We start from the raw sequence: 24,451 nt of genomic DNA, 5'->3' as shown, positions 1-24,451 counted from the left end.
TAGCTTTAACAGGCATGTTGTGCTGCAGAAGAAGATGCATTATAACCAGAAAAATCTCTCTAAAAAAAAAAAAAAAAAAATATATATATATATATATATATATATATATATATATAGCTTGCAGTATAGCTTGATAGTTTAGCATGGCATCAGCACTACTACTGTGACTCTTATTAGATTCATAGTTGCCTCCAAGGTATGGTTCTGGTCTTGAATAATATTAAGATGATATAATTGAATTAATGCATTACTAAATTAACACCTGCCGGTAGAGTGCGTAATACTGTACAGTATGCGTGGAGTGCCTGTCCATATCTGACCAACCATAATCAGGGTTGGTGAGTTGTGGAGTCATTAATAGATTAAGAGAGATCAGAGATGCTCAAGTGCACAGCAGGGTCATCTGGGAGGCTGCAATTTAAAAGCTGCGCTTATGCTGAGCTTGTTCATTTTTCCTGTCCGATACTGTCGTAGCTGATGCTGTCTTCTCTAAACACTTACAAAGAAAACTTTGTTCACTCAAAGCTTTTACTTATCCACTAGGTGGCGCTGTGTCTCTACACACTTCTCATATGGTTAAATAAGAAGTCTTGGCTGCTCAGAAAGCAAATCCAAATATCCTCAGGGTGAGTAGATTACGATATGAGCAGAAGCAGCGTTATTCCACCCTCCAGGAGGCCGTTTGTTTTTCCTTTAATGGGTGAAAAGAGGCTGTTCCTCCTCTCCTCAGGAAGCCTTGCACCCCGCAGACATACCTGTGTGAGCGCCGAGCGCTGACCCACGTCCTACCTCCACAACCTCAGAGAAGGATCTGGTGTTTTGTAGGGCTGCCAGGGGCTCCATTAGGGATCTAGACCAGCTGAGGTTCAGTCTGTTTTAACCCGCCAAACCCACCCCCCCTTTTCTATCTTGGAAAGACTGGAGGCCTCCTGAGGTCTGCAGCCTAAAGGAGTCTGTTGGTTTATTCTCGCATGTACAGTAGACGTGAAAATGATTCTGTCTCCATTCAGCTTATTTTATTCTATGTATGTGTGTGTGTGTGTGTGTGTGTGTGTGTGTTGATGTGTGTGCGTGTGTCTGTGCGTGCACCTGCTCGCCTGCGTTTCTCTCCTGTGGTGAATCCTAACAAGTCCCATGAATGTTCACCATCTTGTTTTGATTTTGTCCCCGGGTTGTTTTTCTAAACAGTTTTGCTCTCCAGGGAAGTTGAGCTTTCTCACTGTCTGCTAAATTTCTGTTAACGGAAAGAATTCTCTGAAACATTTCAACAAAAACAAAAAAATTGTCTTTTTGAGACGTGTTTTGGCCTTCCACCATGGGTATAATTGGTCCTCATTACCGTATTAAACCAGAATTATTTCCAGGCTAACAGTATTCTCATTGAGTTCAGTACCTTGGATAGTTCCTTCACACTACTGAATTTAAATGGAGCTCTCCAGCAATAATTTATCAAAACACCTATCGAGAGATAGGCTGGTATAAATAGGAACAAATTGTGCACGGCTTCATCAGTCAATATAGTTTGTTTCATTATTTACATGATTTATACTGTGGAGGCAAACTAGTGCAGCACAAACAGCAGTGTATGTAGAACAATAGATTTTTGTCTTTTTGTCTGGCCAAAGGATTTTCTTGCAGTAATATTATTGAGTAGGGATTGTGGGAGTGCGCGATGTGAATGCCTCACTGGATTCTGCTTTCGGCTGGCGTAAAATTATGTTTTTATAGTCTAGAGTGTGCTAGTAAAGGCAATGTATATGTAAATATGAAAACAGGACTGCGTGAACATTTCTTTGAACTCCTCGCCTATCTATAATACCTGAGCACACATGCACACACACTCAGGCACGTACACAGTAATCATGCTGTATATACAGAAATGTAAAATGGGCACTGACCAGACACTTGTGTCAAAGACAGCTCCGCGCAGTAGGTTCACGGTGGCACCCTGACGGCCAGTTTCAAGGCTGTTAAAGGGAGGAGTGTCAGCAGCGTGATTATCAGCAGACAGATAGCGGATGACAGCTGCCATTGGTTATTGATGACTTTCATAATTAAAATCCCTTATGGGGTGAACCCGAAGAACAAAAGGGAAAATCACACAAATGATGAATGGCCCTTTCATCTTTAAGGCTGATATAAGACCCACCAGGCTATTCTGCATGAATATTGCTTTCCAGGAAACTCTCTGAATGTGGTTTCAAAGAAGAGCCCAGTGTTTTTAATATTGCCAGAGCTCACACTGCCTGTATGTGCATGTGATAGTGTGTGTGTCTGTGTGTGTGTGTTAGAGACTATGAGGGACAAAATATTAGGAAAACAGACAGATTGAATAAGAGAGAGCATAGGTCAGACAGAAGAAGAGATACAAATCAGACAGTGAAAAGAAGAAGGGGTCAATGTACTCCCACACTGGTATTTTCCACTATAATTTTACTGCAGTAGTGGAGGGGGTGGGGGTAATTTTGGCTCTGTAACACAGGTTTGCCTCTGATTCAGTTCCTAGTATCAGCTCGAGTAGCAGTTGGAGTGTGTCTCCTAGATGCTTTATTCATAATTGTTAGGCAAACAATACTGCCATTGTCCGTTGTGTTTGTTTTTTGTCTGGTTTATAAGCAGCATCACCATTTCCACAGCAATGCAGATCACAGATTCAGAATGAACATAGGTTAAAACACAGTATTCTTTGTCCTGGACTTACCTATATTGTCTGGAGACACTTTTAAAGGACTAGTGTGTAGGATTTAGTGGCATTGAGGTTGCACACTGCAACCAACTAAATACCCCTTCTGTCTTCTCACCCTCCCTTCTAAACATGTAGGAGAAACTATGGTGGCTGTGAAAGTCTCTCTCTAGAGCCAGTGTTTGGTTTGTGCATTCTTGGCTACTGTAGAAACATGGTGGAGCAACATGGCAGGCTCCATGGAAGAGGATCCACTCCCTGTGTAGATATAAAGGGCTCATTCTAAACTAACAAAAACACAACCATACTTATTTTCATGGGATTATACACCAATTAAAACATACTTATGAATATTATATTCCCTTTCTGCCAAGTCCGTTCCACCTGATCCAAATAAATTCTTCACATTGCATTTTTAACACCGGTCTCGGTGTGTTTACTGTGTTTATCACACGCTGTATGACATCCAAACCTCACCTCAGGTTTTGTATTCTCCTCTATTGTATTGTGTTCCACTGCCTCCCCTGGAGAAGACAAACAGACAGATGTACTGTATGTGACTGTGGTTCAGATGAAAGAGGATCCTTTTTGAAGATAGTACTGTAGCAGATCAGACAGGATGACTGCCAGTGATAGTCTGCTCCCCTGCAGGCTCTATGGAGTAGAAAGCTACAAGCCTCAGAGCACCGCATGGTATCTGTGTGGATGAGAGAGAGAGGAGGGGTATTAGACTGCCAGCAATTCATAGGGAATTCCTGCACGTCTATCCTGATACTGTATTTAGTGTGTGTGTGTGTGTGTGTGTGTGTGTGTGTGATGCTGTCAGAATACAGCTCCCACTTCCTCCCCTCCTAACCTGCTAAACCGTCCCCTTCAACCCACCACCACCACCACCACCACCACCACTCAGCGCTCCCTCTCCACATCAGGACGGGGCTGCTGTGACATCACTCATTCCCACGCACTCTGATTGGCTGGCCAGTGGAGGGAAGTGGATTGTTCCTGCAGCCTACAGTGAGAAATTAAGAGAGAGAGAGAGAGAGAGAGAGAGAGAGAGAGAGAGAGAGAGAGAGAGAGAGAGAGAGAACGTGGGAGGGAAAGACCGAGGTAGAGAGAGAGTGTATGTTAGAGAGAGAGAGAAAGGGACTAAGCAAGAAAGATTGATGCTGAGGCAAACCGTCACTGCACTGCGCTCATTCACACACACACACTTACACACAGAAACAGTCTCTGCTTCACGCGGACACTCACATCACACTCCCAAGCTGCTTAACAGGCAGGAAAAACACTGAGTCTTACTGAGTCTGCAGTCCGTTACTGCAGGACAGGACAGAGGACAGCAAGAAAACAGAAGAGAGCAGAACAGGATCGCTCGCTCTCAGCTTTGCCTCAGAGCAACAGTTCTAACCGCTGTCATCTCAGGAGGTCTAGGCTCCAGGGAGCGCTTTAAAGACACCTCCCCAAAACAGGGGAGAGGCAGCAAGGGCAGGAGCAAGGGCAAGTGTAGCCTCTCCCGGAGGTTTGCTGTGGATGTCCTCTCGACGTCCCCATGAAAACAGGCGGGAATCGAGGCATAGTCTGGGGTACAAGATGGCACGACAAGCAGGGGGCGAAGCCTCCCCGAAAAAGAACACATCCCTCAACCTGGTGACGGGGTTCTATCACTACCTCCGCGGTAAGTGGGCCAATGTGTGTGTGTGTGTGAAGGGCTGTGTGTCCCCTACTGAGACAGACAGTGTGAGAAAAAGAAGTACATAGTGCGTGTGTGATAAGGTATGCTGTGTGTGTGTGTGTGATTTAGCGTGGCACTGCAGTATGGACTGTACGTGCCTACTGTATGTGTGTGTGTAAAATGTATGTGAGTGTGTGCATTTTGCAGTGCAATTTCGTCTCCTCTTCCTTACTAAGTGTTCCCTGCAGGGCAGACTTTTTTGGGCTGTGGGTGTGGTGTGTGTTAAGCTAAATGGGCAGAAATTTGAAGGGGGGCGTTTCCACCTTGGCAGATTGTGTGTGTCTGTGTCTGCGTGTGTGGAGGTTGCTGAGCTCTGAGCCCTCAGTAGGTGAAGCAAGCATACCCAGCAGACAAGTAGCAGCTCACTGCATGTGTCACAGCAGAGCAGCCAGACTGTCAAATTTTTTGATATCTTTTCTCTCTGTTTGACCCTGTAGCTGTCTGCCTGTCTGTGTTTGGATACCTTGCATTCAGGTTTCTGCTGGCCTGCCTGTCTCTTTCAATGTCTGATCAATTAGATAAAATTGGAAGAGACGTTATCATAATATTTTCGGATTTGTTTCCTGGAGAAATGAGCAAAGCAATATTATAACCCAGAATGGGTCAGACAGTTGCCTTACAACATGTTTGCAATGAGTTTGGTCATCTGCTTCCTTCCTTTTCTGCCTGTTTTACTACCAGTCTTATTAGAGTTTGTCAGCAGATGTAACCTTTGAGACAACAAACTAGGTTTTAATGATATTTCATTAAGGTCGTCTTCACCGTGGGGGGTCATATCGGGAACTCAGGGGCTGTGGATGAGACTAATGATATAGACCAACACTAGCTGAGAAGGTAATCAAGTGTGTTAAAATGCTGCTGCGAGGCTTGGTTGCTGAGGACGGCTATTTCCCTTTGTGATATTGAAAGAATGTGAGTCTCAGAGTGGGTGTGTGTGCTTCGGTGTGTGCGCTGAGTTCAAAGTCACCTCGTCCCTGAGACTGAGAGGCTGGCACCACGCACGTGCAGTCATGTTCTCCGTCACACATGTTCCTGCTCTAGGATGCGGGGGCTAAATCTTTCTCGTTCTCATCCAATATTACCGCCCATCAATATTTGATTACTCCTGGACCCAATCAAAAGATTAATTCATTGAACAAGGGACCTGCTCAGTGGCACGTATGACTATGCGTGAATGTATCTGCATTATGTATGAACAACCCCCCCACCCCCAAAAAACCACCACCACCACCCCCCGCTCCCCCCCGACACACACCCCTTACTGTTCACATCTGCCCACAGTACCGGGTGACACACTAACCAACTTCAGTGTAATCAAACCATCAGCATATTTCATTAAGGTAGAGGAAAGCACTGTGTCAGACGTCCTCTCTCACTGATAACATGCTTATCTCAAGGATATTGCACTGTGGCGCAGAAAAAAAAAAACATTGTCACACGTGCCAGTCACAATACTATGCAATGATTGGATCTTTAGTGTCCCAGGTAGACTATAGATCTGTGTTGTGTACATTATATTTGGATGTGTGTGACAGTTGACTTTGAGGATTATAGATGTATTTTTATTTCATGTGCTGCAAGTTACAATTATTTTTGCTGTCAGAAGGATAAATTACAGCAGGAATCCATTCGTTGGCGCTCAAAAGCCTGCAGAACATACAGTATACAATTCTCAATACTATCTCCATACTGTGTTTTTGCCGTGTGTGCAAGTGTTTATATGTATTGTATATTTGCTTGTGCACATATGAGAGACAAGGCTTGATTTATGTCTTGTCCTCATTTAAGTTAAGTGGCTTTTTCAGGGGACATCGTCAGCAGACATCTATGCTATTGATTGTGCCTTTGCTAAATGGGCTTTATCGCTGTAACCACTGTACCGCAAACATTGTCCTTCCCTATATGTAGGTAAATCAGTACATTTGGGGGTGAGGTTGGCTTTATGTGGCGCGATCAATGCACTTAACAGTATTGTAGCAACATATTGCATGCTGGAACTGTGGTCAGACATGAATAAAACCCCTCTTATAGTGGAGGCAGAGATACAAGTCATCTTATAGGAAGAACAACTGCCCTTCTATCATCTAAAGGGCATTTCTGAGAGCAGGATTTTCTGTCCACACTAATAGGCGTCCAGTGAATGAAAATGCCATCTTTAAATGTCAAATACCTTCTCTTACCACATCTGTGCAAGGTATGATTTGGTACGACTGTGTTCAGACACAGTAGACAGGAAGTAATAATATCAAAGTTAATTAGAGTCACCATCCAGCTCTGCAAACCCAATCAACTCTCAAAACAATGGACAATGAGAAGATTGTGTTTTAATCCCTTCTTTGTTTATTATTGCATGTGACTGATAGTGACGCTCTTGGCTCTGATTTACAGATGAGCAGGAGGCAGTGCAGAAGAGGACATTCACAAAATGGATCAATTCCCACTTGGCAAAGGTAAGAGAGTCTGGTTGAGTCCCCTCTGCTACTGCCAGCATTGTGTTGTCCCTTTATACAAACACTGCTGGTGTTTGCGGATTGAAAACTTCCTCATCTCGTTGCTTTCCCACTTCGAATCACTTTGCTCTTCTACGCTTCCATCCACTGTGCTCGCTGTGACATTTGCTCCATTTCCAAAACACGCTGTTGAGCTGGTCATGGGACTGAGTGTGCCAGCTAAGACCACACACACGCACACAGCCGTTCTCACTCACATGCCTTTCTTTCTCATTTTTATTCCTCCAATCTCATGTAGCTGGTAGCGAGGATTTACTCTCACTCTAATTATCATTTTCGCATTACAGCATTTGATACACCGTATATCTTCTTTCTTGCAAGCTACAGTCATTAATTTAAGCTCTCAGTCTCAATATGGGCTGATTTAGATGTCTTAGGATAAGAGTTTTTAGTTAAAACTGCCCATCATTTGCCTCCTCAATGAGCCTCAATGACAACAGTATATCTGTAACTTATACTAAACAACTACACTCGAAGCAGCTGCATGCTGAGGGGCCATCGTATGCGTGTAATTATTGTATTATACTGCATTAGGCTCCTCAATTTAACCCATTACTGCTTGAATGGTGTGTTAGGAACCAGTGGACAAGGCAAATATGCCACAGCGCAAAACAATTAGGTGTTATTTCAATCTGCGACGCTCCTCTCAAGGTTTCCCTATTTGATTAGGACAGCTGTGGAGGCCTTGAACCGCAGTGACGTGGGGCAGAAAATTCATTTGAAAAGCACTCTGAAGGGAATAAACCTTGACGTAATATTCAATATCACGTTTCAGGACTGTGCCAGCAGAAAATTACACACAGCCCAATGTTTAGATGCCTTGAAATTTTAATAACGTTTAAGGTAAGCACATAGTTTATTTATTAAGTCATCTTCACGCGGTAGAGTAGAGCAATGGTCCTTGTGCTATTTCATGGTCGTATACACCCATTCACACGCTGCGTGATTGGGGTAAGACGGTGAGGATTCACAGGGATGCCAAGGAGAAGGTTTCTCAAAAAGTCTAGATTAAAAAGCTTTAAAAGCTGTGGTCTTACGCGCCCAATATTAAGTATTGTTGGTACCACAAAAACACAAATAAACAGATTTGAGAAAAGATCCTGGAAAATTAATTTAAATTCACTTTAATTAACCAATTCAGCTAATCAATAGATTAGCGATACCCTCACAGTCCCATCGGAAGAGATAACAGTGTTTGCTCCCGACGCTTCTCTCTCTACCTAGTTGATCAAATTAGTTGCTCTCCTCCTCCTTGCCTATCATGAAACTGCTTACCCTTTCACCTGATGCCTGACGTTGCCATAGTGACACTGATTGGACTATATTTGTCTTCAAAAATGTCTCGGTCGTCACAGCAGCTCGGTAAATGTTCGGAGAGAGCTTTGTGATGAGTAGGGGGGGAAAGTCAATTCAGCTGGTGCAGAGGATCTGTTGTAATAAAGAGGTGCGTTTCTTGAGGATATCATTCTGCAGACAAGTAGAGACGAAACAGCATCCTACGGACTTGTCTAACAGCTATAAATACTCTATAAAGAACCATTTAAAGAGGCACATTAGGCAAAAAAAAATGTGTGAGATAGACAGACAGAAGGATAAAAGACAGAGAAGCTTTAACAGTTGGTTTAGCTTTGCTCTCTGAGGGATAGATCATGCCCTTGGCTATGCAGATGATTAGGCCACTCCAGTTATCACAGGTCTTTAATTCAGTGCCTAAAGGTATGTGATTAATCGTTAGGTGAGTTGAGACATGGCATGAGGGCTTCCTTTCACTATCACTTCCCCTCCCCCTTACTTTTCCACTCCACAGGTACAACAAAAGAAGTCTTATGAGCTCTGACAAAGAGTTTCCATGAGAGAGGACGTATGAGAACGGGTAATTTATACAGAAGATTAATGACTCTCATTAATCGGAGTAGTTCACCAGATAAAGTCACCAGTTATAGACCAACGGTATAAACTGTAAGAGGGCAGAACAACATTATTTTTTGTAGGTTATTTCTTTTGTTTAAAGGATAATATTGTTTAGACCCTACAATTACGTCAGAATATAGTGTGTTACATTAATGCTTGCAAAATAGCCATCATTTTGGCTCTCAAGTAAGCATCAGGCTTTCAAGTTGCACCCATGGCAGTGGAGTGACAAGTTGGGGTGGGGTGTTCAGTGAGTGGGCCCCAAGTTTCCATTATGACAAATCCTTTCTGAGAAGGTTAAAGCTTAATTACAGAGTGGCCGGTGTGAGCGGCAGAGGTCTCATCGTCTTTCAGGCGTTTTCTAGGCAAACAGCTTTAATACAGTAATCAGTGAACCAAGTGTTCTTTGAGATTACAGTACCAGTAAAGTGAAGCTCAGCGGTCCTCTTTCACTGTTTACTTCCCTGCTCCCACCCAACCCCTTCTGCTTTTGGTGGGGGTGGGGAGGGTGGTTTAGTGGATGACACACACCACGCACACTACATTCAAACCCAGCACTTCATGGTACATTTTATGTGCCTTAGCCAACTTAATTTTTCAATTTTCAACCTGCCAACTATTATGATCTCTTACTTTTTCTCTTCCTATTACTTATACATATGATATATGTAGTCAACAATACTCTCTTTTTTGTTTTATTCCTCATCAGAGTGTAGTAAATTAAACCAAGATGAGATGTAGAGTGCATAATATTTGAGGTAATTGTGTGTGCTTGTAGGTAAAGTAACATACTATGATTTTTTTTTCTTGCAACTTTATTTTCATTGATATTTTCAAGTATGAATAGCACAATACTACTACTATACCGCGTCTTTCAATGACATATGCAATGAGTTACATCTTACAGGCACAAATACTGTATATAGTATGTTTTTTTTTTTACAGTATTTCACATATTTCTCATAGTGTAGTCTTAAGGTAAAGGTACATTTTTCCATACAGTTTGTTTCATTGACAATTGCAACTCAGTCGTTCTTTGTTAGAGAGTTTGCCTGCAGCCATTTCCGTGTCATCGCTTTCTTGCAAGTAGCCAGAAGTATTTGAAGAGATACTCATCGTGTATCATACGTTTATCAAGGATTTTACCCAGGTATAAATTAACTTACTGTGTCCTCTAAGTTATTTACATTAAATAATGTAAATTATGTAACGTAAATTGCAAGTTAAGCTGGCAAATCACTTTGCCCTCAAAAGATTCGAATAATAAGCGTCTAGTATCAGTTGTTCCTTCAACCTGGATGTATTGCAATTCAAAATGAAACCCTTCATTCTCTTTGTTTCTGCCCCTCCCTCCATCTTTCATGCTGTTGATCTTGTGGAATCCACTGAGTCAAGTCTACTGAGGGAATAACATGAGAGCGGAGACAGACGCACAATCTGAAACTTCTCTGCTCACAATCAATTATGGCCCAGACACTCATATGTAATTAGCTCATTAAGCCCTTGATTTATTTTTTTTAGCTCATGTGGCTGAGCAGAGGAAATGGATATTACTTTCTTATTTTGTAATTAGACGGAAAATTTCCTCATTAGCTTTGGGATTATAATGAACAAATAGGTAAATTTAACTTCAATTAGCTCATGGTATAATTTATCCCTTTGAAGGGGTCTTTGTAACTGTTTCTTCTGTCACTTTATGAGAGGAGCACAAGTGCTGTCTGAATATTCTAATATCCAAAGCCATGAAATGACATTAGAAGAGGAATTAGCGCAAAGAGCTACTGTATTTGCTAATTAATTTTGAAAGCCGTGAGGTTAGTGTCCCTTCTCTCTCTGCCTTCTATCATCTTTCTCGCTGCCACTCTTTCTACTCAATTATACCCCTCTCGCATATCCACTATGATGGGGGGGGGGGGGTTGTATATTTCTCTCTCTATCAACAGACACACACTCCGCACGCACGTGCTAACGCAAACACACTCATGCACATGTCTCCGCTTCCGCCTTTTCCTCTCCTCTCTCCTTCTCCCTCACTCCCTTCACAGCTAATCTCCCTGTGAATGGCTCGCTCATCTGAGTGCCCCCCCCCCCCCCCCCCCCCCCCCCCCACTCCCTCCTCTTTAAACCTCTCCTCAGCCCCAGCATGTGACTCTGCTTTAAGAGAAATCCTTGATGTGGCGTCGGCAAGAAACAGAGATATGTGGATTTCCCGCGTCTGGAAGTCTGTGTCAGGTCAGGGAGGAAGTCAATGAGAAGGATACAGTTTGAAATCATCAGCATATTTTAGGATTTGAAGACCCCATTCAGAGCCTGCTGAGCCTCTGCTTATGGCTGACTCGAGCTGTCAGTAATACGTGGCACAGCCAAACTCTTTTGAGGCTCCAAGTACTTTTTTTTTTTCTTACGAGGATTTCCTTTATCCGTGTTTCACAAGTTGAAATTAACGTCTTATAGCAAAATTTATACAGCGTATTTATTGTATTATTTATGCTCCGAACCACTTAGATTAGGCTAATGCAGAAAAACCACCACTTGCCTCATAGTTTCATGTACATTGCAAAAGCTATTAAGACTCAAATCCAAAGTCTTTGCATTCCAAGAAAACTGAGAATGCTTTGTTTGAGTTTATGGCATGCAACGCTTATGTAAACAGTACATTTATGTGACTACATTTTTGAATCTTACAGTTACATCGACGTCAAAGTGCAAGTTTTCATTGTCAAAAGCTTTATCACCATTTGGTGCTTGCCTCGACATTATTTTCTGGATGACTGAAGACAAAAACATTTTTGCAAATAAGGCCCATGACTATATTTCTTTTCTCTTATAGCGTGTCCCTCCTCTGGTGGTGACAGACCTGTTTGAGGACATCAAGGATGGTGTGATGCTGCTGGCCCTGCTGGAAATCCTCTCTGGACAAAAACTGGTTAGTCTCATGATCATTTCTAGAGCATGTGATTTGGCCCCCTACTTCAAGGACTTCATCTCCTCTGATATTGCTGAATTAAATTTTAACTCGATCACGTTGAACTGATATAACGAGGATCAGACTGGTCAAGTAAATGAGAAATTTAGTTAGTATTTTTTTTTAAATGTTTGTTTATATGGTTTTTACACACGTTTTTTTTGCTAATCTCAAAAGACCTGCGGACCTAATGCAGTGCATGTGAAATGAGAAACAAATTACATGGAAATGCTCATCGATCTGTTTTTATTAGGATGTTTGAATTGAATAGAAAAGCCCAGATTAACCAGGACAGATCAGAGTTCAACAAACACAGACAAAGACAGCTTTAGGATCTTACTTGGCCAATATTGCCTAAGGTCTAAGTTGTCTATGTCCTATTGATCTGACTGTTTATATCCGAACACAGCTGTGATTGGATTCCATATTTTTGGTCTTAATTTATTGTTTGATTCTGTATTTGTGTTTGCTGATATTGTTTATGCTGTGCTGAGTGTGCCCTAAATTTTTAATACTTACAAGTAATAACATTTAAAATAAATGTTCTTCTTTTCAATAGCACTGTTTTATTTTACCCACACTCTATGTTTCTCTATTTCTTCCTTTCCATCTCTCCCCATTGTTCTCCCTTTTCCTTCCAGCCAAGTGAGCAGGGCAAGAAGCTAAAGAGGATCCACTGGGTCGCTAACATCGGTACAGCTCTCAACTTCCTTGAGGGTAGGAAGGTAAGAGTTCAGAGCCTTCTTTTTATGTTTTTTTTTCCCCTCATCGGTTTTACCCCTCCTGCTGCTCTCCCTGCTCAGCTGCTGCCTCGTGGGCGCAAACACTGAATCCTGACCTTGTGTGACCTGTTTCCCCGTCCTCCCCGCCTCTGACTCTCTCCACCTTCCCACATTCCTCATTTATCCAGATACCACTGCACTCTGCTTTCACAACAAAGATTCCTGTTCAGGCTTTACTGTCTTGTTATGCTGACTTTCATCACATTTTCTCTTTATCTAAATGGCATTTATTATTTGTTTGGCTGCATATATTTGATGAAAAATTCTATAAAAAGGTACCACACCTCTTGCCCTTTAAGATATTAGTACTTGCCAGTTTTCTTTCTCTTACTTCTGTTGTCTTCACTTTAGATAAACATGGTTCGTGATTCCTTTTTCCAGCTTCATCTACAGAATTGCATTAACTAATCATAAACTGCATCAACTGCCCCTCCATGAGATTAGCAAAACATTCTCAAAGCTTCACCCGCCTCATTCTTGGATATACATAAATAAAGCCAGTTGAAAAGTATGAGCTGGTGTCTGCAGGGACATTGATTTGTCTTCCTCAAATGTGACAGGGTTAAAACCGCAAATCCTACACCAGTAATCTGCAGTCTGGCGATGAGACGTCAGTGGGCACTCTGCTGTATATGTCTGCGTGGCTGTGACTTAGTAAATCTATGTCGGAAATTAAATGTAAATATGCTCTGCGTGTAAATCTGGTGTATGTCTAGACTGTATTTACATTTCGCTTTACAGGTCCAATGGCTTAATGCCTGATACATGTTCACTCTTATATCAGTATCCTAGAAAACGTAGTTGAGTGTTCAGTCAGTGGCATCGTGATGTTTACCATTTCACCAATCATTTATAAACTGTTGAAACCCTGTAATATATTTATTTAAGTGGGTGTTGCAAATCCACAGCTATAATGTCAACTAAGGATGCAACTAACAATTATTTTCATTATTGATTTTATCTGTTAATTGTTTTCTCAATTAATCAATCAATTATTTAAGCTGGAAAATGACAGAAAAGAGTGAAAAATTTCCATCACCAGAGCTCAAAGTGACTTCAAATAAATTGTTTTGTTTGACTAATGGCCCAAAATTCAAAGATATTCACTTAACAAAGATCAAAGAACAGCAGCAAATACTCACAGAGAGGCTGGGACGAGGCTTGAAAATGACTTACGTCATTGATCGGTTGTCGAAATCGATCGTAAATGATTTTCAGTCAATTGACTCCACTTATCTATACTTGTTAACCTACACACTGTTGTTGGTACCAAGGAAACTAATGTGTGTGTGGTCATAACATAAAACACTTTAACCACACAGCTGGGTTGAGTTTCTAATATAACCTGCTGTGTTTTCTAATATGAAACCATGTATTGCATGTATTCTTATCAGACACTGTCCCGCCCTTCCCCACGCTGCCCTCGCCTGCCCCCAATCTCTTCCTGCATGCTTGTTCACCTATATGGAGTGGCATGTATTACCATATGATGACCTGTTGTGCCGCAGCGCTTCTTTAATTTAACCCTCTGTGTGATAATATAGAATAATTAATCATATCACAAGATACAGCCCTCTCTTCCTCCCTTTTCTTGCTCTCTCTCTCTCTATGTCCATCTCTGTTGGATATAATCCTTGTTGCCTGTGTGGTGATGATAGATCTCTCCTCTCAGCAAACCACTCAAGTTATCTCACCTCTGAGATGCTACAGTATCTGCCATGTCACAGTCAATGAGGCATCCCCCTTTAATCAAATGTATCTAGAGTACTTCTAAATACCCTTTCTCTCTCTCCCTCTCTTGTGTCCTTTTCTTATCTGCCCTCCAGTCTGCCTACAGAGGATCTCCGGTCAGTATTCATAACGTCACTGCCCTGGTTTTGTACATACATGGAATAGATAGGGTTAGGATTACCTGCATCCTGTAGCGCTGCGGATTACGCTCATACTTTATATTGTTCATTTTGTGTAAACATGGGTACAAGATTGAATCACTAGACTGAGGGAATTTGTGTTTTGTGTGTTTTGTGTTTGGACATACTTTTCTCCAATAAAGACATATTTTATATTATTGCAACTGTGTTTCACTTTATTTTCATTCATTATTTTTTTACACATCAGTCTCTACTTATGGATGTCCATAGAAGTATAGTAAATGCTAAATATGAATGCTGAATGTGGGGGGTGGTAGCGATTAAATCAAAGCGTTACCAAAGCGTTAAGTAAATAATCTGGAACTGAATACGATCTGAAATTAATTGGTCTTTAAATATTTCAATGCCGGATGTTGTGTTTTTGACACAGATCAAGCTAGTGAACATCAACTCCACAGATATTGTTGATGGACGACCATCAATTGTTTTGGGGTTGGTGTGGACCATCATCCTCTATTTCCAGGTAAAATTGCTTCAGTTAATTAAGGTAATAGATTAGCAAATACAATGTACATAATTCAGTATGTTACATTTTACACAAGGAGAAAACATGTGAACATCTTAGTCAATTATGTAATCAAAACACCACTGATAGCTCACTACTAGGCCTACAAATTGAAAGGATAACATGGCTGCCAACACACAATCAACATGATGGCACATCCACAAACGAGGTATTATTATAAAATGGAAAGGACTTATAAGGAAAGCATGGACCGTGAAATGTCTTCTTCTAGCTGGCAAAATGCTCAGCAGTTTGAACTGAGAGGAAATTTAAACTGGGGAAATCAATTTTTCATCCACTCTGAAAAAACAAGCAGTTGCTACCTCAGGCATTTCAGACATGCACAGATCGACAAGAACTTAATCAAAATAGTGCAGTCCCTTAGCAACATCAACACATGTAGATGCATGCTGTCCTAGCAAACATAAAGATATTGAATAAAGCGTACAACACTGTACACTTATTCACTTACTGATATATTGATGTAGTTTATGTCAAAGTGATTTTATGGATTCTCTCTGTGTTCTGTTGTGAGCAGCCTCAGTTTTCTGGCAGTAGAGAGGAGAAACTGAGAAATAGATTAGCAATAGATCTTCAACAACTGACCAGCTGGTTTTGGCTGAAGTCTAATAATACATTTTATGATTGTTATCCCAAGTTCCTGAAAAGCAGTATATATGGGCGATGTGCAAGTACACAAAACTCAAAACAGAAATATGAAATGTAAATATAGTAATTTGCGAAAAGTTAAAGTTAGTACATTGAGTTGGCAAGTGAAGAACGAAATATGTTCTCTTTGGTCTCATTGTTCTTAGACTTTCAGTTCCCTAATGCTCCAGTGTGGAGTTGCTCACTGGACCGTCAGCTGGATAAATTAAGGTTGACCTCTCACAAGCAATGTGATAGAGGGCTTCCGAGAACGCCAGTATATATATAAAAAAACCCAATATATACACAGAGATGCATAGACATTTTGCTGCTACTACTACTACAGAAGAACAAAGAAGTATTAACAGTAATAGCAAAATGTTTATGTATTTACAATATATACACATATCCAAAACACATATGTCTACAGTATATGTATATTTTTAAAGCTTTTTGTTTTTTTTATTTTGCATCAGATCAGCAAGCAATTATTATTACAAGTAATTGAGTAAATTTGTAGGTACTGTACTGATGGCCTGAGTTTTCATTGTCTCTTATTGCCCACAGATAGAGGAACTAACCAGTAGCCTACCAGCACTGCAGGCCTTATCCAGCAGCACCTCATCAGTGGAAAGTTCCACCAGCAGCACTGACACCACCAGCCCACCTGTCAAGAGGAAACCTCTCCCACCTGTGCAGGGTGGGGCCAGAAAGGCCCTGCTGAGATGGGTCCAGCAGACAGCCACCAAGTATGTAGCCTCCTGTAACGCTCAAGTGTCTCTGCAAAACAAACCATTTCCTTATATGACACCATCATCAGTGTAATGTGAAGATGAAAACCTTTTCTTCTCTCAAAGTGTATTTTTTCTTTCTTTTGCTGTGATGTTGTGATGTTCTGTCTTTTTCTAGACGTCTGGGGCTCGAGGTGAAAGACTTTGGTCCCAGTTGGCGTACAGGTTTAGCATTCTTTGCCATTATCCATGCCCTCCGGCCCAATATAGTCGACATGGAGCGTGTATGGAGGAGGCCCAACCGAGAAAATCTGCAGGAAGCCTTCTTATTGGCTGAGACGGAGTTGGGCATTCCACAGCTTCTTGATCCAGAGGGTAAATAACATCTCTAATAGCATTTCATATAGACTCAAACATTACATATCGCATACCTACAACATCGTTGGATCAAACTAATTCTACGGTCATTTTCCTCCTTTTTCTCTCTGCTATATGTTCTTTAATAGAAACCAACAGTGTGACCTTTGTGTTTCTCACTCAGTTAATGAGAAATCACTTTACCCGACATATCATTTAAATCAGTAGGGCCTCATTGTTCAGAGCTGGTTTTTCAGAATACAGAAATACAATCATGGGTATCTGTCACACCATCAGATTTGCACGTCAGTGACACTGCCAAACACCATCTGTGCCTCTTCACGCCTGCCCTTCAGAATGAACTCTGACAAATCAAGCTTGACATCAGTATAATTAAGGTCTATTAGGCCGTGAGATTCAGCGTGGTGGAACCTCGCAAGAAAAACTTGGACACTGATCTAAAGCGCTAAAGGTTGTTTTCATTTAAAGGGCTGCTTGTCTGTTTCCGAACAGACTGTAACATTTTTGTCAGTGCCAGTTATTTCCTCCTATGAGAATTGTCAAGAGGCTTCAACTTGATATCACTTCTGATTACATTCATTCGGTTCCTTTCTCAGATGTTGACGTAGACAAACCCGATGAGAAATCCATTATGACATACGTAGCCCAATTCCTGAAGCATCATCCCGACCTAAAGCAGACCGACTCTGAAGGACAAACAGAAGAAGAGGTAACCAGCTGTCAGATTTATCTCATTCTGGACACGCCTTTCATTATCTTCTCTCTTTCTGCATCCTACATGGTTTGTCTTTCTCTTGAAACGTCACAGTTATCATGTCAAACTTCAGCCATGACATGCAGCATAAATGACATTTTGTCTGTCTTTCGTTAGTGTTGAACTGAAGCGAGCATAGCTGAGTGTTTCCAATTACTGTTTGTTGCTTGTTTATCCTGTAAATGATGGGTGGTTAAGGCTAACGTCATGGCCCAATACTGTAAAAGTAAGAAAAACATTTAAACAGACACAAGAAAGGTTTTGAATTACTAGATTTTTAAATTTCCTCAATTGGCAATTTAATTAGTGCTGTAATGCAGTAACGCCCGCCCATCTGCTGATTCCCAAAGCTTAAAACAAACATATTTCACCTGTTATGTGACTCAGGTTTGGCATTGTCTTGCCTGTTGTTTATGTCTTTCCTTTCTGCACATCTCTCTCTTGGTGTCTCTCCTTGTCTTTGTCTCGCTGTTTTTGTGTGGTGACTGCTTTCCTGTGGTTGTTGTGCTGGCCTCTGTCCTACAGCACGGTCTTACTCCTCGCGATATAGCGGAAATGTTGGAGGTAGGTTATATAGTAACTTAAGGTCCCAGGGGCAGGTTTTCCATCATTTTCCGCAGCTCAATGTAATTAGCACCCTTGAACATTCATTGTTTCCATATAAATGTGATTAATCCTTATTTTTCTGGCTCTAATATTGAATTACAGTATTGCTGTCTACTGTACAGAGTGTGGGTGAGATTAAACATTGTTTTTCCATGTCAAAATAGAGCCTATATGCTAATATTGGCTCTTTATCTTACCTGATGTGATATTCCTGCCGCAGGGTTTCTGAGCCATGATAACAAAAGGAAGTCCAGTATAATAAGATGTGATATTACCATTTATTAATGTTACCACCTAGCGCTATGGCTCCTGGTTCCATTAGCATGACAATGAAAGCCTCTGGCATTGGCAGTGTGCATTGATACAGCGTATTTGATGGAAAGCTTGTGAGGTTGTCTGTTTTTTAAGGTTAAGAGTGTCGGGAGCTGCTGTGAAGCTGTGCTAACTACTTGCTTTTTAAGCCACACTGTGTTTTGTCATCTCACAACGCTGATTGTTTTTTTTTTTTTTTTTTTTCTGGTTGTTGTGTTTCTTACCTGCTTTGTTCTTTGTTGACAGTTCTTGCTAACATGATGACGTTTGTCCCGAATATGCTATTGTGTTATATTGAATGAATGTCAATTGGCCCTTTTGTTTTCAATGAACCGTAAAAGTGTTGTATTATTTTATTGTCTAAAACAGCCATTGAAACACTGGTGGTAAAATGTTGTGCAGAAGTTGTGGAGAGTACAATATGACAGATAATAGACTATTTTCCTTTAGAATTATTTTAATCTATTTCCACGTCTTAAGCTGTCATAAAGAATACAGTTTTAGGATAAGGCTCCCCACAGGAGCCATCGTGAAGTGATAAAGCTGAATAGACTGAGACTGAACAGCTCACGAGCTTTTGAGCAGCATAGTATTATCGTCATGGTAACTTAAAATCCAATGAAATGTTGGTGGGGGGTCTTAGACAAAGTACCCTGTTTAAGCAGAGTGTTTTTGGCAGCTGTGGGTTTTTGACATTTTGTCCTACAGGGAGACACAGAGGATTAGCAGAACACATGTTTAATAGTACGTGCTCTGCCCCTTCTTTCACCCTTTTCCTCCCTCCATCCTTTCATTAATCTGTCAAACATCCTTCTGGTTAATCACTTTCTCTCTCCGTCTTCCTGTTTTTCCCCTTTCCCCTTTACACCCTTTCCCCTCCTTGTATGCCCCCTCTTTTATTTGGTTTTCATTTCCCCTTTGCACTTCTCAATTTCCATGTCCATCATTCCACCCACCGTTCACCCCGCGATCCCTCCACCATCCCGGCCTCCTAGAGAGAGCAGCGAAAGAGCCTGAGGGAGCTCAAAATGTGGCTCGACCAGCTGGAGAGAGACGCAGTACAGGCTCAGGAGACTGAGGGCAATCTCGTTCAACAGTACCAGGTTAGTGTGTGTGTGTGTGTGTGTGTGTTTGTGTAGTTTAGACTGGGCACACTGGGCACAGACGCTCCTATTATTAGCTTAATCGTGGCATTACACTGTGGGGATCAGACAGCAGCCGTCATAATTTCAGTCAATCTGGCTTATTCCATCAAGCCCCAGGATACATTCCATATTCAGTAGCATGTGGAATATCCATATTTTCATTGTACATTATTAAGAAGAGTCTGGGAATCTGAAACTAGACAGAGGGATGGCATTCAGAGGCAATTAGCTACAGTTTTTATGAAGGTCTGATTAGGCACCAAGGGGAAGAGGGTGTGAACCCTGAGAGAGCACTTGTTCTGATGTCTGTATATTGTAACTTGAATATTTTTGGACATGCTTTCACAAGGGACAGAGAAATGTGAATTATGAACAGATTTCACCTTTTTTTTTTTCTTTCCAGTTGTTCAAGAGTCTGCGTGTCCAGTTGGAGATGAGGAGGAAGCAGGTGGAGGGAGCTTTGCAATCTACTCAGAAGGACGGGATGCTGACTGTGGATCAGGCTCTGGTTAAACAGGCCTGGGAGAGGGTCTCCAATAGGGTGAGAGAAACAGGAGTCAACATCTATGTCTGCTATAGTGCCACACTGTGCAGAGTCATCCTGGCAACAGTTTGTAAAATATGGCTCTGTCTTGGATATTAGTCTGTTCTTTCTTGCTTCATCATTCTGACAAATAAAAAAAACATATAAAGCTACTCTTGGAGGTCTGTCGAGCTTTTAAAAAAATGTACATACATGAAGACATTATGAAAAAAACATCAATTGATCTGATTGATTGTACTTTTTAATTCTAATAAAAAAATTGAGCGCAAACAGCAGAGGTAAAGTCTCTTATGTTATGACCACATATTAAAGGTTTCAATATGGGGGTGTATCAAAGATTTAGACTGTTTTCTAACAGCAATGTTAATGTGTCATTTTGCTGGCAGCTATGGTGTTTCCTTCCTTGTAGTTTAATTCAGCTGAGACACAAACTAATGATGACAAAGCTGTCAGTTCAAAGATGCGTGACAGTCTGCTCTTTGTCAGCATGTAATTGCCAGTTTTCATTGTAATTGTTTTATCTGTAATTTATGTTTCTTTTACTTTTGAGCTTTTATTGGGGAACCAAAGGCTATTTTTTTTTGCACCATGCAATGATTTGGATAATCACGATCTGTTCATCAAATGTTTCTCTTTGATTTCTTTTTCTGCATCTCAGCTCCTGGACTGGCATCTGCAGTTGGACAGGTCTCTGCCTGCTCCTCTGGATATGGTGGGGACATGGCTGCACCAGGCTGAAGGAGCGCTGCGACACGAGATCGTCGTCCAACAGGCACATGACGAGACAGCTAACACTGTCCACAGAGCTTTAGAGCAGCACAAGGTTAGCATGGAGCCATACGAGAGAGAGAAAACCAGGACACCTAGTGTGAATTTAACATAACATGCACATACAAATCATTTCAAAGGTGCTGGATACAGTGGTGACAGTATTTCTTTGTGTTCATGCGCTGTATGTATTTACACTGTGCAGGATGTGTTGAAGCGCCTCGAGAGTCACCAGCAGGTTTTTCAGAGGATCCATAAGGACAGAAGTGTTGATGGAGTCCCTGTTCCACCAGACCAGCTCCAAGACATGGCTGAGAGGTAGGAAAGACACCTGCCTCAGCCTCTGACTCAGAGACCTGATTTATACATTGTCAAACATGGTGTCACATTCTGCTTTTCAGCAAAATGTGAGGGTCAAGCTGTAGGTCTGATATCTTTTGTGAATTTTGTCTTTTTTTCAGGATGAACTTTGTCTCTACATCTTCTAGCATCCACCTGGCTAAGATGGAATTCTTGGAGAACAAGCACCACATGCAGGCCTTTCTCACTCTAGCTGAGTCCAAGCTCAAATCCTGGATCATTAAATACGGCCGACAAGAGTCAATGGAACTGATGCTCCACAACTATGTTGTAAGCTCAGACTTTGATACACTCTGCATATTGTACTGAAATGTTAACCAAATCTTTAGCATCTGGAGAGTCACGAAAAGTAAAAAGACTTTATTTAATTCTGTCTTCATCAGTTATTTGTGGAGAAGCATCATTTCTTTGAAAATTATGAGGCTTTGTTCCAGTCCCTGAAAAGTGCTGCTGAGGCCTATGTCAACACTGACAGCTCAGGTGAGAAGACAACACAACATTTAAATCACTGTCCAAACACTCAATACATCAAACATACTGTATGACTAGTACATATGATACATAAAATTCAAGATGTGCACAGTAAATTAAGGGTAGGATATGTCATATAAAGCATAACCTTCATTAATAGTTAGTTAGTTAATAGAATAATAATCTTCTTGGATGGGGAACATATAGTACTTTTTTATTTTTACAGATGTTTTGTCCAATTTGCTTAAACAACTAAATTCTCAAGTGAATCACATAACAATCCACCATTACAATAACTGACCTGGACACTGGTCTGATGCAACCAGAGATATTAAAGGGATAGTCATCTTGGTATAAACAGTCTGGCAAATTTAGATAATCTCACAGCATATATCATCATATTGCCCAACCCATATTGCATTCTTGTCCTTTGGAAGTCGCATTTATCTGAAATTTCCACCAAATATCTCACTATTGTATGCAATATCTCAACTTTATTTTCCCCTTTCAACAACCAATGCTGTTCAGTCTGCCTCTGTCTGGTTTTTACAGCTTGGGTAGAGGGGGAGAGTCTGCAGGCTACAGCTAAATGAGGTTCCTCCACTCCCGGCTCTCAGTGGGGAATACGACCCCATTTGCTAGTTAGGGGCTGCTCCACTTCTGCAGGTCTCTGGGCGCAAACTGAGCAAGCTTGTTGGTTTCATTAAGTTTCAGGGTTGTGCTGCTTTAGGGTATGCAGAGCAGGGAAGTGAGCTGTTGCGAGAAATCAGGACATCTGAGGTTTGATTGGTCGACCCCACAAATGAAGCGCCCCCCCCTCCAACCCCACACCTGTGTGAGCACTGTTGGTAGTCAGCGCCTTGGGCTTTGATTCGCTGGATGAGAGATCATTTGGATGTGTTCGAAGACTCAGTTTGAGGTTATAGCTAACTAGGAAAGAATGAGAAGATAAGGGGATTGATATGTAATTAGCTGCCATTTTAAGGCATAGCACTATCTGGTTTACATCTATATGAGAGTGGATATTTGTCTTTAGCTGGACTCATTTATCAGCCCCACACTTACTGATGATAGTTTGTCAATTGTGGTACAGGGCTTATGAGACTCGAGAGTTTGAACCAGTAAAATAGAGCACACAAGCAAGAATAATACATCTCCCTGAAGTGAGAGTTTTTGGGGTCAGAGATTTGTAGAGACACGTAGTTCCATCAGGCTTTATATGCTCTTTGTCTGGTGTTTCTATGAACATGTGTACCATCTGTCCTCTGCTTTAAAGCGAGACTGTGTATGTAACTTTTGCTGAACATCGGCCAAAAGTGACAATTATGGGTTGATATTAAATGCTAAGAGCCATTAAGTCATCAAACTGACTCAATAATAACAGTTAGACAGTAATATCTATCTAAAATTTGCAAACATTACCAAAGTTAGCTAAGCTCCTCGTCATATGAGACCAACTGGGCTGGTAACAGCAAATACAGTGTGCTGAGTTTATTAAATAAGCCTTTTATTGCTTATGAATTCAACTTAGGTGTTATTTTTTCTTTTAAAAGTACATAGTCTCACTTTAACCACAGAGGAAATATAAATCGACAAGCAAATCAAGCAATATTTTAGTATTTATGATTAGACGGCTCCGTGTGTACAATGTTTTAGTATGATGAGGACTGTAAACAGAAACCGCAGCAGTAATAACAGTATCAGAGGGAGTAATAGTGCTAGTGGTGGCGTTTCTATTGCTGTCATTGTTGATAAAACCGATGAAATTCCTCTTCCTCCAGTGGACGAGGGAGAGATGGGAGTGCGCAGGTTCATGAGGGAGGTGGTGACTCAGTGGAGGAGTCTGTCCATGGAAGTGCGCAGTGTGAGGAGCATGCTGGAGGAGGTGCTGTCCAACTGGGAGAAGTACAACTCCACTGTGGCCTCCTTACAGGCCTGGCTGGAGGATGCAGAAGGAGCCCTGAGCCTGCCAGAAAACACAAAACGGGTATGAGATTGACCATTAATATTGTAATATTCTCAAACATGTATTTATGTGATTGACTAGTAAGAGTAGCAATCAAATATACGTCAGTCCTATTTCAAGCATTTAGTCTTCTAAGTTGAATCCTATTAGGAGTCTCCACTCAAGTATCAAATGATCTCTTGACTTAAAACAAGCCGCTGAGGATATTCCTGTTGTCACATTGCCATGGTTACCACAGATTCACATCCCCACCAAGGATTAGACAGCTAATTACCCCACTTTTTATTGTCCTCTCTTTGTTTCCTTCTTTGAACCCCTTTCTTTGTTTCTTTTTTGATTAGCTGTCTGTGCGTCTTTCTTCTGCTCTCTTTCTTTGTTTATTTGAATTTCTTTGTGTCTGTGTTTCTGTCTTTGTTTTTAATGAGTCTGTCTCTCTTCCAGGAGTTTTTCAGGAATCTCAGCCACTGGATGGATCAGCATGCAGTCATGAACGACGCAGGGAATTTTCTAATTGAAACGTGTGATGAAACCGTGTCACTCGATCTCAAGCAGCAGCTACTTCTTTTGAATGGACGATGGAGAGACCTCTTCCTCAAAGTCAAACAAGTAAACAAAACCCCTTACAAATAAAAATGTTAGCAAAAAAGCCCAGTTGGTATTTCCAGTTTTCAGTGTAGTATTTTAGCTGATTTAGATACCAGACGCTGGCGTTAACCAGCATGCAAGTTTGGCACTATTTAACCCAAGTC

At 41.3% G+C, this 24,451-nt stretch overlaps 1 protein-coding gene across 3 annotated transcripts in view; it reads left to right on the top strand.

Annotated features, from left to right (window-relative positions):
* syne1a (spectrin repeat containing, nuclear envelope 1a) overlaps window positions 1-24,451 on the top strand; it is a 144,832-nt gene that overhangs the window by 21,276 nt on the left and 99,105 nt on the right. For 2 of the 3 annotated variants that reach the window (XM_067572352.1, XM_067572351.1), the window contains exons 5-20: window positions 6,804-6,865; window positions 11,667-11,762; window positions 12,443-12,526; window positions 14,410-14,430; window positions 14,885-14,977; window positions 16,235-16,416; window positions 16,577-16,773; window positions 17,373-17,485; window positions 19,444-19,551; window positions 19,997-20,134; window positions 20,796-20,960; window positions 21,111-21,223; window positions 21,367-21,535; window positions 21,649-21,745; window positions 23,518-23,723; window positions 24,144-24,308. In XM_067572352.1, coding sequence (XP_067428453.1) covers window positions 6,804-6,865; window positions 11,667-11,762; window positions 12,443-12,526; window positions 14,410-14,430; window positions 14,885-14,977; window positions 16,235-16,416; window positions 16,577-16,773; window positions 17,373-17,485; window positions 19,444-19,551; window positions 19,997-20,134; window positions 20,796-20,960; window positions 21,111-21,223; window positions 21,367-21,535; window positions 21,649-21,745; window positions 23,518-23,723; window positions 24,144-24,308 — 2,009 coding nt within the window. The remainder of the gene's footprint in view (window positions 1-6,803; window positions 6,866-11,666; window positions 11,763-12,442; window positions 12,527-14,409; window positions 14,431-14,884; window positions 14,978-16,234; window positions 16,417-16,576; window positions 16,774-17,372; window positions 17,486-19,443; window positions 19,552-19,996; window positions 20,135-20,795; window positions 20,961-21,110; window positions 21,224-21,366; window positions 21,536-21,648; window positions 21,746-23,517; window positions 23,724-24,143; window positions 24,309-24,451) is intronic. The other variant, XM_067572353.1, reaches the window with a different exon arrangement.

The sequence above is a fragment of the Thunnus thynnus genome, chromosome 18 (assembly GCF_963924715.1).
Source record: "Thunnus thynnus chromosome 18, fThuThy2.1, whole genome shotgun sequence".
NCBI classification, from domain to species: domain Eukaryota; kingdom Metazoa; phylum Chordata; class Actinopteri; order Scombriformes; family Scombridae; genus Thunnus; species Thunnus thynnus.
The sequence above is the reverse complement of the archived record's forward strand: the minus strand, read 5'-3'. Positions and strand labels throughout refer to the sequence as shown.